The sequence below is a fragment of the Nicotiana sylvestris genome, chromosome 7 (assembly GCF_000393655.2).
Source record: "Nicotiana sylvestris chromosome 7, ASM39365v2, whole genome shotgun sequence".
NCBI lineage: Eukaryota > Viridiplantae > Streptophyta > Magnoliopsida > Solanales > Solanaceae > Nicotiana > Nicotiana sylvestris.
The window spans coordinates 17,020,568-17,036,116 of record NC_091063.1 but is presented as its reverse complement, the minus strand read 5'-3'; the positions used below and the strand labels follow the sequence as shown (position 1 = coordinate 17,036,116).

The 15,549-nt window shown below is 38.1% G+C and overlaps 2 protein-coding genes across 2 annotated transcripts; both read right to left on the bottom strand.

The window, feature by feature from the left end:
- Positions 1 to 4,178: 4,178 nt before the first annotated feature.
- LOC104231008 (glucose-6-phosphate 1-dehydrogenase, chloroplastic) lies at positions 4,179 to 9,454 on the bottom strand. Its single transcript, XM_009783930.2, has 10 exons — positions 9,126 to 9,454; positions 8,238 to 8,398; positions 8,018 to 8,112; positions 7,810 to 7,924; positions 5,982 to 6,187; positions 5,765 to 5,914; positions 5,557 to 5,677; positions 5,178 to 5,407; positions 4,892 to 5,092; positions 4,179 to 4,569 (listed from the first exon to the last, which is right to left on the bottom strand). The coding sequence occupies exons 1-10, from the start codon at positions 9,361 to 9,363 to the stop codon at positions 4,320 to 4,322; spliced, it is 1,767 nt and encodes a 588-aa protein (XP_009782232.1). The 5' UTR covers positions 9,364 to 9,454; the 3' UTR covers positions 4,179 to 4,319.
- An 820-nt stretch (positions 9,455 to 10,274) lies between these two features.
- LOC138872790 (uncharacterized) lies at positions 10,275 to 14,758 on the bottom strand. The gene is made up of 4 exons (XM_070151206.1): positions 14,590 to 14,758; positions 14,025 to 14,406; positions 10,408 to 10,825; positions 10,275 to 10,283 (listed from the first exon to the last, which is right to left on the bottom strand). The coding sequence occupies exons 1-4, from the start codon at positions 14,756 to 14,758 to the stop codon at positions 10,275 to 10,277; spliced, it is 978 nt and encodes a 325-aa protein (XP_070007307.1).
- Between the last annotated feature and the right edge of the window lie 791 nt (positions 14,759 to 15,549).

The window sequence follows — 15,549 nt, the reverse complement described above, 5'->3', positions numbered from 1 at the left end:
AGGGTGTGGATGAACACCATATATATGTAGGGTTGTGGGCTGATAGTGATTCGTAACATTTCCGAGTCATTTGACACGACTACGGTGGTCGTCGTATGTATGATGTAATTAGGTTATGCGTGGACTATTTTGGGAGGCTCAATATGTTTAGTATTGATTTTGTTTGGGCTGTTTGGTGATTGTTTGGAATGGTGTGAAGTCATATATATATAGGGGAGGTGCTATCCGTTTCAACGTAAAATAGGTTGTGGTCGATACATAATAGTTATGATGCTTAAATGATAACGATAGTATTGTTTCTCTTATTGTAGACTAATGAGTTATGACAATTGCATAGCTTGTGATTGGGGCAGTATATACAAGGTATGTGAGGCTATCCCTTTTCTTCTTTTGCACGACTCCGATTGTACATAATGTAATGAACGAGCTTCCAAAGATACTCTACTCTTAGAAGCTAGCAGTACTTACATTGCTTTCCCTCTTATGGAACGATTGATGTTAATGTTGCTTCTCTTATTCTTATGTTATCAATGTTGTTGGTACTTCCTGATTCTTATAAGGTTCGTAATGAAGAGTTGGTCCTAATAACGTGTACAGAGGATACCGACCTTACGTCACTCCGAAAGGTTTAGAATGTGATTCCATGAGTCGAGCATGCATTATATATATGTATCTATTTTACTCTACCGAGCCGCGCTATAGTCGGTCGGGTACGACACATATTGTGCAACCACTGATCAGTTGGGTTTTACCGAGCTCCACATGGCCGGGTACGATTCTACCGAGCCTTATGATGGCCAGGTATGTTTTCACCAAGCCTATTATGGCTGGGTACGATATGATGATGATGATGCTCACAGAGGCGTATATTTTAAAAGTTTATGTATACATACATATGTATCATGCATTTCATGTCAGTAGCCCTCAGAGGTACTCAGATGTTCCAGGTTGTATATTCTCTATCCGTGCTTATATTACTATTCATATTTATGGTTCCCTGCCTTACATACTCAGTACTTTATTCGTACTGACGTCCTTTTGTTTGTGGACACTGCATGTCGTGCTGCAGGCCCTAATAGACAGGCAGGTGCAGCTCCCCCACCATAGTAGGTTGTCCAGTTCAGCAGTGATTGGCGAGATCCCTTCTCCGGACTTGCCGTGGTCTTGGTATGCATTTTTGTTATAGATATTATGGGTATGTCGGGGCCCTGTTCCGGCTATGTTGCAGCACTTATGTTCATTTAGAGGCTCATAGACAAATGTCGACTCATGTATAATTTGGTATACCTTATCGGCTGGTTTTTGTTGTATAGTCTTTCATGGTAGCGTGGTAGCTAGTACCTTATATGTAGTTTCTTGATTGTCTGGTCATCCCCTGTTATGTATGTTCATGCCATCATATTTTATTGTTGGTTGTCCATGATCCATGTCTACCATTTATATTGATCTCGTCAACCCTAAAAGATAATAAAAAAAGGTTAGATAAAATGTACGTTGGTGCTCGGCAAGTATGGTCGGGTGCTAGTCATGGCCCTCCAGTTTGGGTCGTGACAAAGGAGAAGAGTATGGTCGGGTGCTAGTCATGGCCCTCCAGTTTGGGTCGTGACAAAGGAGAAGAGAACAAAGCTGGATGATAAATCTATTCCTTGCATATTCATCGGATATGGAGATGAAGAGTTCAGGGTACAGATTGTGGGATCCTATAAAGATGAAGGTCATCAGAAGCAGAGATGTAGTCTTCTAAGAAAGTGAAGTTGGAACTGCAGATGACCAGTCAGAGAAGGCAAAGAATGGTATAATCCCTAACCTTGTTACCATTCCTTCTACTTCTAACTATCCCACAAGTGAAGAAAGTACGACCGACGAGGTTGTCGAGCAGGGGGAGCAACCTGGTGAGGTTATTAAGAAGGGGGAGCAACTTGATAATGATGTCGAGCAAGTGGAGTACCTCGCTCAATAAGAAGAACAACCTCAACCTCTGAGGAGATCAGAGAGGCCAAAGGTAGAGTCATGCAGGAACCCTTACATAGAATATGTCCTCATCAGTGTTGATGGGGAGCCAGAAAGTCTTAAGGAGGTGTTGTCCCATCCCGAAAAGAACCAGTAGATGAAAGTCATGCAAGAAGAGATGAAATCTCTATAGAAAAATGGCACGTACAAGCTGGTTGAACTTCCAAAGGGTAAAAGACCACTCAAATGCAAATGGGCTTTAAACTCAAGAAAGATAGAAATGGCAAGTTGGTTAGATACAAAACTCGATTGGTGGTAAAAGGCTTCAAATAGAAGAAAGTTATTGATTTTGACGAAATTTTCTCACATGTTATCAAAGTGATTTCTATTCGAACAATTTTGAGCTTAACAGCTAGCCTAGATCTTTAAGTGGAGCGGTTGGATGTGAAAACTGCATTTCTTCATGGAGATTTGGAAGAGGAGGTTTATATGGAGCATCCAGAAGGATATGAAGCAGCTGGAAAGAAACACATGGTGTGCAAATTGAAAAAAAGAATCTTTATGGGTTGAAGCAGGCACCAAAGTAGTGGTACAAAAAGTTTGACTCATTCATGAAAAGTCAAACTTATATGAAGACCTATTCTAATCCATGTGTATACTTCAAAAAAAATCTGACAACAACTATATTATTTTGTTGTTGTATGTGGATGACATGTTAATTGTAGGAAAAGACAAGGAGCTGATAGCAAAGTTGAAGGGAGATTTATCCAAGTCATTTGATATGAAGGACTTGGGCCCATTACAACAAATTCTAGGAGTGAAGATTGTTCGAGAGCGAACAAGTAGAAAGTTGTGGCTGTCTCAGGAGAACTACATTGAACGTGTACTGGAATGCTTAACCTGAAGAATGCTAAGCCAATCAGCACACCTCTTGCTAGTCATCTGAAGTTGAGCAAGATGATGCGTCCTACAACAATGGAGGAAAAGGACAGCATTACCAAAGTTCCTTATTCCTCTGTCGTCGGAAGTTTGATGTATGCAATGGTATGCACTAGACTTGATATTGCTCACGCAGTTGGTTTTGTCAGCATGGTTCTTAAAAGTCCTGGAAAAGAACATTGGAAAGCAGTCAAGTGGATACTCAGGTACTTGAGAGGTACCGCAGGAGATTGTTTATGTTTTGGAGGATTTGATCTAGTCTTGAAGGGCTATATAGATGCGGATATGGCAGATGACATTGATAACAGAAAATTCACTACTGGATATTTGTTTATATTTTTAGGGGGCTATATCATGACAGTCGAGGTTGTAGAAGTGTGTCGCACTCTCTACAACTAAAGCAGAGTACACTGTCACTACTGAAGCTGGTAAGGAGATGATATGACTGAAATGGTTCCTTCAAGAGCTTGGCTTGCAGCAGAAGGAGTATGATGTCTATTGTGACAACCAAAGTGCAATAGACTTGAGCAAGAACTTCATGTACCATGCAAGGATCAAACATATCGATATAAGATATCACTAGATCCGAGAAAAGGTAGAAAGTGAATCTCTACAAGTCCAGAAGATTTCCACAAGTGAGAATCCTGCAGATCTGCTGACCAAGGTAGTACCAAGGGACAAGTTCAAGTTGTGCAAAGAACTTGTCGGCATGCATTCAAGTTAGAAGTCCGATGTGACCTCCTTCAAGAGAATGGGTCTGGAGAGGGAGACTGTGGGGTCCATCCCCATAATGAAAAAGGGAAAAAAAGGATAAGGGAAGTCTGATTCTATGGCCAAAGTTGGTTTTGGTAACAATTTGCATTCTTGCAAATTGACAAGTTGCAGCAGCAATTTGCAACGTAACAAGCCTTCTGATTGGCTGAATTGGGTGGCCATTCTTTCCATAAATAGAAGCCTTCAGCTTCTAGAGAGTAGTGTGAGGTATTCATAGGAGGTGTAGTCTGTAAAGAAAAATAAAGAGTGTGAGCGATATTGTAGTGAGGTGGGAATCTTAAAGACGGTTATTTCTTTTGAGTGTATAGTGGTCCCTAGAATATTTCACTCGGGACTACTGGGCGTAAAATTTCTCATTATAGTGGATTACTTTGCTTCTCTCATGCTCGTAGTTTTTTCCATTATTCAGAAGGGTTTTCCACGTTAAAAATCTTTGTGTCCTTGTTGTTCTTTTTTATTCTTATTGATTACTGTATCTCGGTATTACATTATTGTTCCGCTATTATTGCCGTGAATATTGTTTCTGTGGGGGGTTTATTCCCACCAGAAAGAAAGATTATTTCTTCTTGCCATGCTCCTCAATATTCATACATTTATAGTCAATATTTTTGAAAGTTCGCGCTCCAATTTTGGGGAGAAGATGTGTACGGATACAATCAATCATCACCAGACAGATCTCCCCAACGAACGTTGTGCTTTGCAGCTAGATAATGTGCTCCTACTGGACCCCTACTGCCATACGGATAAAGCTCTGGCGCGATCTTCTTCTCTTCTAGCTCCTTCAGCAATGGTGTAAATAGAGCCCATGCAGCATCCAGCTCATCACTTCTAATGAACAATCTTCGCTCTCCTTCTATTGCATCTAACAGAAGCCGCTCATATGCATCTGGTATTTCACCTCGATACCTTCACAAACGACCCAAAATATGGAGTAAGATAATTTTGAAGTCAATTGAAACGTCTGCCTCATGTAATCTCAAAATAATCAGCATTGTAAGTTATTCATCAGAAATAAAGAACATTGAGAAATCTGTTGCATATTATAATCCTGGCTCTATATTAAATAATCTGCTGCAAAGTATATTCCTGGTTCTATATCAGATGTATTTCATCTATACCTGAAAGCATTATAGCATATATTCACAGAACAAACAGGAAATGGTGAAGTGCAAGAAAATTTAAGTAGTCATAACGTTTAATAACTTATAGTCGAACAGTATTCTCTTACTTTGCTTTGTAAAGAAGATTAAGGTCACTCCGGTCAAGTCTCATTCCAAGACCAGGAACCTTGTTGTTGATCTTCAAATATATGGCTTCATCAGGTTGTAAGCGCAGAACTAGCTCATTTGTGGCCTTATCTAGATCAGTTCCAAAGTTCTTTTTGTACAAATTTCCAGGAACATGTCTGAACTGTACCCTGATCTCCGCCCTGCATTTTCAATGTTACAAGATTTTGGATCATTTTGTATATATAGCTGAAAATATCATTATGGAGAAAAGGAAAATCCACCAACCTCCTAGTATGGAGAGCTTTTCCAGCTTTCATGAGGAAAGGAACCCCGTCCCAGCGTGCATTATTAATAAAGAGTGCAGCAGCAGAAAACGTTGGAGTGACACTACCGTTTGGCACAGTTGGATCATCTGTATAAGCTGGATATAATTTACCACCCTTGCTATGACCTTTATACTGGCCAAGTACCACATCTTCAAGCTGCAATGGCCTCATTGACCTTAAAACTTTAACCTGAACCACCAAAACAGTCAGATCTAATTTGGACCATGTTTATTATATGAACCTGAAAATTGTACTCTCTCTATTTATAGTCATTTGGAGGATCTCCGTTTTGTGTAATGCAGGATTATGAGAATGGTTTGTGGCAAACATCTGGATACCTTTTCATTTCTGATGTCCTCGGCATCCATGCTGACAGGTGTTTCCATAGCAAACAATGCTAATATTTGAAGGAGATGATTTTGCATTATATCTCGGATGATCCCGTAATTGTCAAAGTACCTGGGCCAAAAGAGCAATAAGTTAGAGATCCAACTAAAACAGAATACAGTTCTTTTTAAGTAGCTGTAGCAGAGTAATGAACCTCACCCTCCTCGTCCCTCGGTACCAAAATCCTCGGAAAATATGAATTGGACATTGCGTATGTAGTTTCTGGACCAGAGAGGCTCAAAGACAAGATTCGAGAAACGAAGAACTGAGAGATTCTCAACAAGTTCCTTTCCCAAGTAATGGTCAATTCTGAAAGAAACCCAACATAATCAAACTTCAAACCACGTTATATCAAAGAAAATGCAGTTAATCTTACCGGAATATTTGCTCCTCAGTTAGATACTTCTTTAGGCATCTGGTCAGCTCACTAGATGATTCTAAGTCACGACCAAACGGTTTCTCAACAATGACTCTTGTCCACCCACTTGTTGAAGAAGCTTTAAGACTTGCACATCTCACCACATCCACGAATATATTTGGAGGTATTGATAAGTAAAACAACCTATTAGAAACCCTAGAACCCTAAAATGTGGTCACATGATCAGCACTCACAATCAGCTTTGTATCATTCATCAGTAACATAGTTCATGATTCTGAAGTAAAGAACACTAAAATGTGGTAACACTGCATCAAGTGAAGACTAATTTTTGCAATTCGAACCCCAGGATAGAATAAGGATAACGTGTATACTCCGGGGTTTTTTTTTTGGCCTCTCATTTCATCTGGGTAACTGAGCAACAACAACATACCCGGTGTAATCCCACAAGTGGGGTCTGGGGAGGGTAGTGTGTACGCATACCTTACCCCAACCTTGGGAAGGTAGAGAGGTTGTTTACGATAGACCCTTGACTCAACAGACACTTGGCTCAAGGAAATCATAATCACAGCAGTTATGAAAATGTAACTGAGCATAAGATTATAACTAGACAAAAACATTAATCCTGCCAAATTTTGAGGATTTGCAGTCCTGAATAAAGTATAAAGTCTAACACAGAACCAGCTCTTTCACTTTCCAGTATATGCTTCAACATAAGTGCACATGTAATGTGCAAAAGCTGTGAGCAAAGAATTCTAAGTACATCATCACGGCAGTAAATAAAATGAGAAGACTCTTATTATCTCACGTCAAAGGGAAATAAAATGAGTAAGCAGTACATAAAAGTAAGTCCACTATCTCTCATCCATGGAGTAAACTCTTGAAGGAAATGCGTTATTCATTTTCCGTAATCTGGACAAAGCATCATGATTATATAAAGCATTTATGTCAACGTGCACGTGCAGAGACAACTTTGCAAATGAAATCTGTGAACTTTTCACTAATATTGATTAGCATGTTGAACTAACAGAAATTGTGGAAGTTCCCCTTTAACTCTCTTGTCACTGCTTAGATGGAAATAATAATAGTGGTCTTGTTTTAGGTGATTCTTTGATTCTTCGACTTAAATGTATTGTAGGGGTTGATCAAATTAGAATCAGTCAACCAAGGAAACTAAGGTTTTAGTTTTTTATTTCGTACATATGTACATATACACATCTTTCCTGGAGCCGGACCTTTTACAGATTTCCCCATAGTTCAGAGTTCAGACTTCTCCAAAGTTGAAAAAAAAGATCAGGGAGGAAATTCCCAAAACAACATCGAGAGCACCCTTCTTATGTGATATATAACTGTATTGTCAATCTCTTTCCCGCTATACCCAGCCAATTCTCTACTTTTACCTGAAGGACTTCTTACCTCAAACTTCAAGGCACCGAGAAAATCATTCCGAATATCTTGCCAAAAATATTTCAAACACCAAATAAACCACTAATTTCATATCTTGACTATATTATGTTCCTTTTCCTATCGGGAAAGTCTGTACCTTACTCCTTGCAGCAAAAGGATGTTGCCTTCAAGGGTCATAGTTGGTGATATTCAGTGGCCACACAAATGAATGGACAATGTATCTTACATAAAGAATACTTTAAAGATGTAGAGACTTGTCAAGAATTAAAATCTTAGTATTAGAAAAATATTAAAGTGATTAAGATGATTGATTACTTAAACAGATAAGATGTCAAGATGACATTCAGTTTACTGTTATAGTTTCTTTCTAGACGAGCAAAAACAGACTGCAGACACCGATAAGTACAACCACATGAATTACCTCCTTTGCCTTTAATTTGTAATCCAGTTCTGCAAAATCATCCTCAGAATTGTACTGACCGGAGTGGTAAAAGCATCTTTCCAGAAAGTGGTCCATTTTAGCCTCGCAATTCTCTCTGCAAACCCTCAACAATATGGATTCCGCCAGCTCCAAAACCATAAACACCATAAATATTCACATGTTAAAGTTACTTGATATAATGACATACCTCTGATCAATTCTACAAGTTAAGGTCTTGCTGATCATGTTTCTCAGCTCTTCATCACTCATTTTTGTTCGTGAATAACCAAAAACTATAAAATTCTGAAACATACAAGCAAAGACACATCATGAGCTACTTAAGATGGCTCTGCTAATTAATCTAAGCTCCATTTTGTTTTTGTGTGTGATTAGTAGATAACAATATAGTTGGAGATACGAAATTTAACCTCAGGCAAACAATCTTCATAGAAAAGAGCAAATAAAGCTGGAAAAATCTTCTTCTTGGCTAGGTCACCTGAAGCTCCAATAACAGTTATGCTGACAGTTGTCTCTGCATTTTCTAACTCTGTCAAAGGCACTTGTTCTGGCATAGATTTTGACGCCGAACCTATATACATACACGTCAGAGATTTGGTATTTAAATTAACCAAAGGAGATACAAAGCAGAAAATGATGTAAAGAACAAACCGCAGTTCGTGGATGGAGGTGAGCTATCATCAAGAACTATAATTTCAAGATCATCCATTTTATTCTACAATCGAAAAGCAAAAAAAGAATGCCTACAAGAGGTTTTGTAAACCTTAAACAAGATATTTTACTTTTACTACAAGTCCATCTATGGTTTGTCAATGCAAAGAGCAGAAACTACCGAGCGAAAAGAAAGGAAATTTTCTAAAGTTCTACAACACCATATCTTTAATAGGATAAATGGCTGGTTTTTGTTCTCTCTTTAATCTTTGGGGTCCAATTCAATTGTTGAGGAAGTCAAGATTTTGGAATACATTAGTACAGTACATAATTTTGTTTGAATACATTCATTATTTTGGATTAAATAGGGATTGTCTTCTATTCCAAGACTAACTGCACTTTCTAACTTGAGCTTAGCAAAGATAAAGAAAATCCTTTACCAGCATATCAAGAAAAGAATTTCAGCTATGGGTACAGGCAAGGTAGGTACTAAAAGTAATTAAAACTACAAAGTCAGAGTTAACCAAATTACACGACTAAATATATGATAAGCAAAACATCAAACACTTGGAAGAAGATTAACTGAGCTAATAAAGAAATATTAATAAATGTTAAAGACTGTATTTTTAAATGAAGATCAAACTCACCATCCAGCAAAGACACAGCATTCAGATGAAAACCATTTGATGACATGATCTCAAAATGCTTTCTTGGCTGGATTCTTGAATAAATTCCATTATGGAAAGTACTAGCAACTGAAGATTCAAGGGAATGGGCTTTAAATGGTAAAATATTAAAATTTCTGCAAAACTTATGTGCCCCATTATGGAAAGTAGTAGCAACTGAAGATGAAGAACAAGGATTCAATTGCAACTGCCCACCCATGCAGTTTTTTGTGTAAAGACTACTCGCAGAAAGTCGCAGATTTATTGGCTTCTTTAATGTGAAATAATAAAAAGAAAATAAGTTTATCCAGTTGCAAAGTAGTTATTGGATACTGACAGATTCTTTGTCAATTGAAATATTTGATGAATTTAGCAGGAAATATCTGAAGGTTGGCCCTTTAGTTCCGTGAAAGGCATTAGTACAGTGAAGTCCACACCTTTCAAATGCTCATCCTTTATATGAGGTCCATATTTTTTCCCCACAAAGTTTATTATTTTTTTCTTTACAATATACTTAAAATATTCTTAAAAAATTTTGCCCGTTTGGACATAAGAAAATTTTCTCTTTTTTTCCAAATTTTTTTTCCTTTTTTCCGAAATCAACGTTTGTTCGTCAAATTTTCAATTTTCATTTGAAAATACATTTTGAAAGCTCCAAAAAATTATTTTTCAAAATTTTTACTCACAAAACTTCAAAAACAACCCAAAATCATAATCATGTCCTAACACAACTCTAAATTTCAAATACCATTTTCACTTGAAAAACCTTTTCACCTTTTTTTAGAATTTTACAATTCTTATGTCCAAACGCCCACTTAAATAAACTAGTCTCTATTTCATGTGCCACGCATATGTATCCCAACTACTATTATTAATTTTATATGTAAAGATAATAAATTTTTTATACAATATATAATTTAAACTATTATTATTTCATGTGATGTAAACTTTCATGAATAAAATTTTTGCCTTTACAACATCAATTTTTTTTACCCTTTTAAAAAGATTTTATGTTGGATAAAATTATCATATAATTACTTTTCTAATATTTTTTTTTGTAACAATGTGAAATTACCATTAACATCAACAACAATTACACTTATAGAGCACCTAATTTCCTGAACTCAGAAATTAGGCGTCCTACAAACAGAAAAATCTAATTACAAGTAATCTGTCTAATAAAATTCCTACATTTCTGTGTTTTCTTTGACTGTTGAAGTAAATCTATCATTTCTATCACTTCTCTCGTGATTTGTATAACTACCTCTTCAATATTTACATTCCTTCCTTGAATTTTTTTTGTGCTTCTTGCTCTCCATGTATAGTATACCATCGCTAAGTACAGTGCAACAATCACTTCTTTTTTGAACTGTTTCCGGTGCTTCCTTTTGATCTGCTCCAACATTTGCTTCACTCCTGTATATTGTACATCATGCCCTGCCCATATGTTCAACTCTTGCCTTACTGTTGTTATCCATCCACATTTAGCAAACAAATGATCCTGAGATTCTAATGTATCCTCATTACACAAAATACAATGAACATTTTCAACTTGTATTTGCATCCCAATCATCCTATCCTTTGTCAACAATTTCCCTAGTGTTTCTAGCCAACCTATGAATCTATGTTTAGGTTGAGCTACTGTTGTCCATACTAAATCTGCAACTTCCAGCTTCTGTTGTCTACCAATTATTGCAAGATAGCTGTGATTAATAGAGTACTCCCCTATAGGATTTAGAATGTATCTGCCCTGTGAGTACCACTCCCACATCCCTTCTTTTACTGAGTTTAGCTTTCTCTAGTACTAGTTGCTATCTAAAGGTGGTGAATATGTTCATATATCTTGATTTGACTTCATATAAACCTCATGAACCCACCTTACCCAAAGAGACTCCTTGTTCAATATTAACTTTCATACCAGTTTCTCAACTGAAGCTATATTCCATTCCTTACATCCCTTGATGTTTAGACCTCCCATGCTTTTAGGACAATAGACTTTATCACATGCATGTGATGATCCGACCAATTGTCTCATGAGTTACCGCTCCATTTCCCCTATTTCTACTTCTAATTGCTTTGTATTATGGTTCTATATGTGGTCGGGTTGATTGGTTAGGGTTCGGAAAGGATTTGGTAAGAATTGAGGCAATCTCTTTAGAGTGAGTTTAAGTTGAAAAAGTCAACCAGATGTTGACTTGTGTGTTAGAAGGCTCGGATGTGAGTTCCGATGGTTTGGAAAGCTTCGTTAGGTAATTTGGAACTTAGGAGCGTGATCGGAATGAGTTTTGGAGGTTCGGAGTAGATTTAGGCTTAGAGTTGGCGAAATCGGATTTTTGGCGATTTCCGGTTGATAGGTGAGATTTTGATATAGGGGTTGGAATGGAATTCCGAGAGTGGAAGTAGCTTCACTGCATCATTTGGAATGTGTGTGCAAAATTTTAGGTCATTCAGACGTGGTTTGGTTGGTTTTTTATCAAAAGCAGAATTTGGAAGATTGTAGAAGCTTAGGCTTGAATCCAAGGTGTTTTGGGTGATTTGATGTTATTTGAGGTGTTTTGATCATTGAAACAAGTTTGAATGAGGTTTTAGGAAATGTTGGTGCCTTTAGTTGAGGTCCCAGGGGCCTCGGGTGAGTTTCGGAGGGTTGAGCGGATCATTTTGAGTTAAGAGAAATTGCAGAAAAATGGTTTCAGCTGTTGCAGGTGATTTGGTCTTTGTGTTCGCGAAGGGCCAGGAAGGGAGGCGTCATGTTTGGCCTTCGTGTTCGCGAAGGGTAGTCCCACGTTCCAGAAGGTATGGACTTGGTAGGCATCGCGTTCGCGTGAGTCTGGGTCGCGCTCGCGTAGGTTGGCGAAGATGAGGCATCGCGTTCGCGAAGAAGAATTTTGGTCAACAGAATTTTTGTGCTTCGCGACCGCGTTCGCAAAGAAGGATTTTCAGGCCTAGGCAGAATGTTTAAAAGGTCGCCTTGTCCGCGAATGTGGGTCTATGTTCCTCCATAGTTGCTCGTTTTTGGAAATATTTGAAGGAGAATGAAGGGGGATTCAAGGGGAAACGTTCGGAGGTAAGATTCTTGGTCTAAAAACTTGATTATTATGTGAACTTCACCTAGAAAATCATGAAATCTAAGCCTAAAATTGAAGAACTAGGGCTTGAAATTGGAGATCAAACATTTGGTATTTGAAGGGTCATTTGTGGATGAATTTTGATGTTCTTGGTATGTATGAACTTGTGGGGAGATAAGGAATCCGTTGATGTAAAAAATTTCGAATTCCTAGATGTGGGCCCGGGGGTCGGGTTTGGCCAATTTCGGGATTTTTGGTATTTTTCGATTGTTTTCGCTTGGGCGTCGTTCCCTTAGCATATTTTGACGCCGTGATTCTGATTGTGAATAGATTCGACGCGAGTGGAGGCCGATTCGAGGGGCAAAGGCGTCGTAGAGTAGTATTTTCACCGGTTTGAGGTAAGTAACCATTGTAAATCTAGAACTGAGGGTACAAAACCCCGGTATTGGACTTGTTTTTGATAAATGCGGTGGCGCACATGCTAGGTGACGAACGTGTGGGTGTGCACCTTGGTCCGTCCCGTAGCGACTATTAAGTCGCGTATTTGATTTGAAAATATTATGTTATCCCGTATTTTGGATATTTATATTGTATTATGGGTTGTATGCTATGTTTGGGGCCTTGTGCCGACCTATAGCAACCCTTAGGGGCATTTTGACTATTTTCTCCACTTTACTTGCTAGAAGTATATCCTCAGTCTTGTTTTACCCATTTAAATGATTAAAACCGATTTTATCACTCTACTCCTAATTGTGAGGACTGTTTGGGTTGAGTTCCCTAATCTCTATTGATAAGCTCGAGAGGGTGTGAGGTTAGTGATTGAGAGAGGTTGAGAACTTAATTGTGAGGATATTTGTATTTATGTGAGTTATGGATAGGGCTGCACGCCGCAGTAATACTTATATGGATCGGGTTGCATGTCGCAGCGATATACATATGGGATGGGGCTGCACGCCGCAGCGATATGACGTTTGGGCTGTAGGAGCCCCTCCGGAGTCTGCACATCCCCAGTGAGCGTAGTCGACTATAAATATATGGATCGGGCTACATGCTACAGCGGTTAATATAATTTCTATTATTATTATGAGATATAGTGAGCCGAGTGACTGAGAGGCTGCCCGATGGGCCATAGTCTGAGTGATTCCTTGCCCGCGGGGCCCTGTTATGATGTTTTTACTCTTCTTTTAAATAAGCCTCTATTGGATATATTGCTAAGTAATTGATTTCAATGTTTAAACTAGAAATGATGATTTTTATGACGGAACTAATTTTTAAGCTATATGTTTTGAACTGCTCGTCACTGCTTTCAGTCCTTATTTACTTTAATTACTTACTGAGTTGATGTACTCACGTTACTCCTTGCACCTTGTGTACAGATCCAGTGCCCGAGCAGCCGAGTGAGGGCTTTCAGCTGTTTCAGCATTTGACGGAGACTTCGAGGTAGCTGCATGGCATTCGCAGCTCTGTTATCTCCCTCCTATATTATTATTTTCCGCATTTTCTTGATTGTTGATGTATTAGGTAATCATACTTGTATTAGAGGCTCTAGACTCGTGACACCAAATTGTTGGGGCTGTGTAGTTTCCCTATTATCTTGACTTCTGCATATTTCTGTTGCTTAAACGCTTATAATGAATTTGGTATTTTAGAAAATGGCTTAAATGTTAAAGGAAAATGGGTTATGGTAAATTGATTAGTTGGCTTGCCTAGTAATGTGATAGGCGCCATCACGACCGGTATTTGGGATCGTGACAATGCAACCAAGGCAACCTTCCTCATCTCCTCCTTTTTGCCCCACAAGTACTCTATACATAACCTGTCTACTCCCTTCACCACACTTTGAGGAAGGATAAAAACATTCCCCCAGAAGCTATGGATAGAGAATAGGACAGAATTTACTACTTGAAGCCTTCCTGCATATGACAACTGTTTAGAATATGTGACACTAATTCTATGTATGATCTTTCCAATCAGCATCTGGCAGTCCTTCTTGTTCCATCTCTTAGGTGATAGAGGCAGTCCCAAATATTTGATAGGAAACATTTCAGTGAATTTTGTTCTACTCATCAACTGTGCTTTAATTTCATCTTTAATCCCAGCTACAAAGATATTTGACTTCTCCATGTTGGCAATCAATCCTGAAGCTTTACTGAAGTGATCTAGGGCTTCCATCACTCTATTCACAGAACTAGTATCGCCTTTGCAAAATATCATCAGATCATCAGCAAAAATAAGATGAGTCAGCTTGATCTATTTGCACATAGGATGAAATCTAAAATCTGGTAACCTGCTGATTATACTCAATGTTCTGGACAAATACTCCATGACCAAAACAAATAGCAATGGTGACGTAGGGTCACCTTGCCTCGGTCCTCTCTTACCATCAAAATACCCATGCCCTTCTCCATTAACTTTTATTGTAAACTTTGCAGTAAAAACACATATTATAATCCACTGTATAAATTTGTCAGGAAAGTCATATCCTCTTAATGCTTCCTCTAGAAACTCCCAGCTCACCATGTCATATGCCTTTCTTAGATCAATCTTCATTATGCATCTAGGAGTAGTCCTCCTATTATAATGTCTAAGTAGATCATGGCATATTAACATATTATTCATCATAGATCTTCCTTGTACAAATGCTGATTGGTTTTCTGCTATTATATTGATGGCTTTAATCTAGAACATATCATCTTTGATATACATTTATATAACACATTACAACATGGAATAAGTCTATATTGGCTTGCATTCTCAGGAGCCTCCACTTTAGGTATCAAAGCAATGTTAGTAGTGTTTATCAGTCTAAGAAATCTTCCATTCTAAAAGAACTCCAATATTGCTTCAATCTGGACCAACTCCAATAAATGTAAGCAATATTGCTTACATTTATGCATCTTTATAAAAACCACTCCCAAATCCATCTGGACCAGGACTCTTCTTGTTGTCTATCTGGAACATAGCTTGCTTCACTTCCCTTCTCAAGAAAGGTTGTATTAGTTCATCTTGTTGTGTTTCTGATAATTTGCTTCCATTTCTGATTATACTCCTGAAAGTCACCACTATGTCACTTGTTGTCCTCCCTAGTAAGTTCTCATAATACTCAACAAAAGTATCTGCAATTCTATCTGGATCTGTTAGCCAATTACCAGAGCTGTCTTTTATCTGAGTAACTGCCTGCTTCAATTTCCTATGTTTGATTACTGAGTGAAAAGACTTGGTATTATCATCTCCCAATCTTATCCATGTTGCTTTGCTCCTTTGTTGTAAATATACTTCAGCTAAGTAGGATGAATTCCTAAACTTCTGATATGCTTTAGCTTCAGTTTGTTGATACTTCA

Bases quoted from the DNA above. Each gene is read 5' to 3' on its own strand.
- LOC104231008 (XM_009783930.2), bottom strand. From the start codon at position 9,363: ATGGGTGGGCAGTTGCAATTGAATCCTTGTTCTTCATCTTCAGTTGCT. The intron at 6,188-7,809 runs GTAATTCATGTG...ACCACATTTTAG, and splicing joins ACAAATTAAAGGCAAAGGAG to GGTTCTAGGGTTTCTAATAG. The intron at 5,915-5,981 runs GTAAGATTAACT...GGTTTCTTTCAG, and splicing joins ACTGAGGAGCAAATATTCCG to AATTGACCATTACTTGGGAA.
- LOC138872790 (XM_070151206.1), bottom strand. From the start codon at position 14,758: ATGAAGATTGATCTAAGAAAGGCATATGACATGGTGAGCTGGGAGTTT. The intron at 14,407-14,589 runs GTAAGAGAGGAC...TATTTTGCAAAG, and splicing joins AGGGCATGGGTATTTTGATG to GCGATACTAGTTCTGTGAAT. The intron at 10,826-14,024 runs GTTATGTATAGA...AATAATTGGTAG, and splicing joins GTGGTGAAGGGAGTAGACAG to ACAACAGAAGCTGGAAGTTG.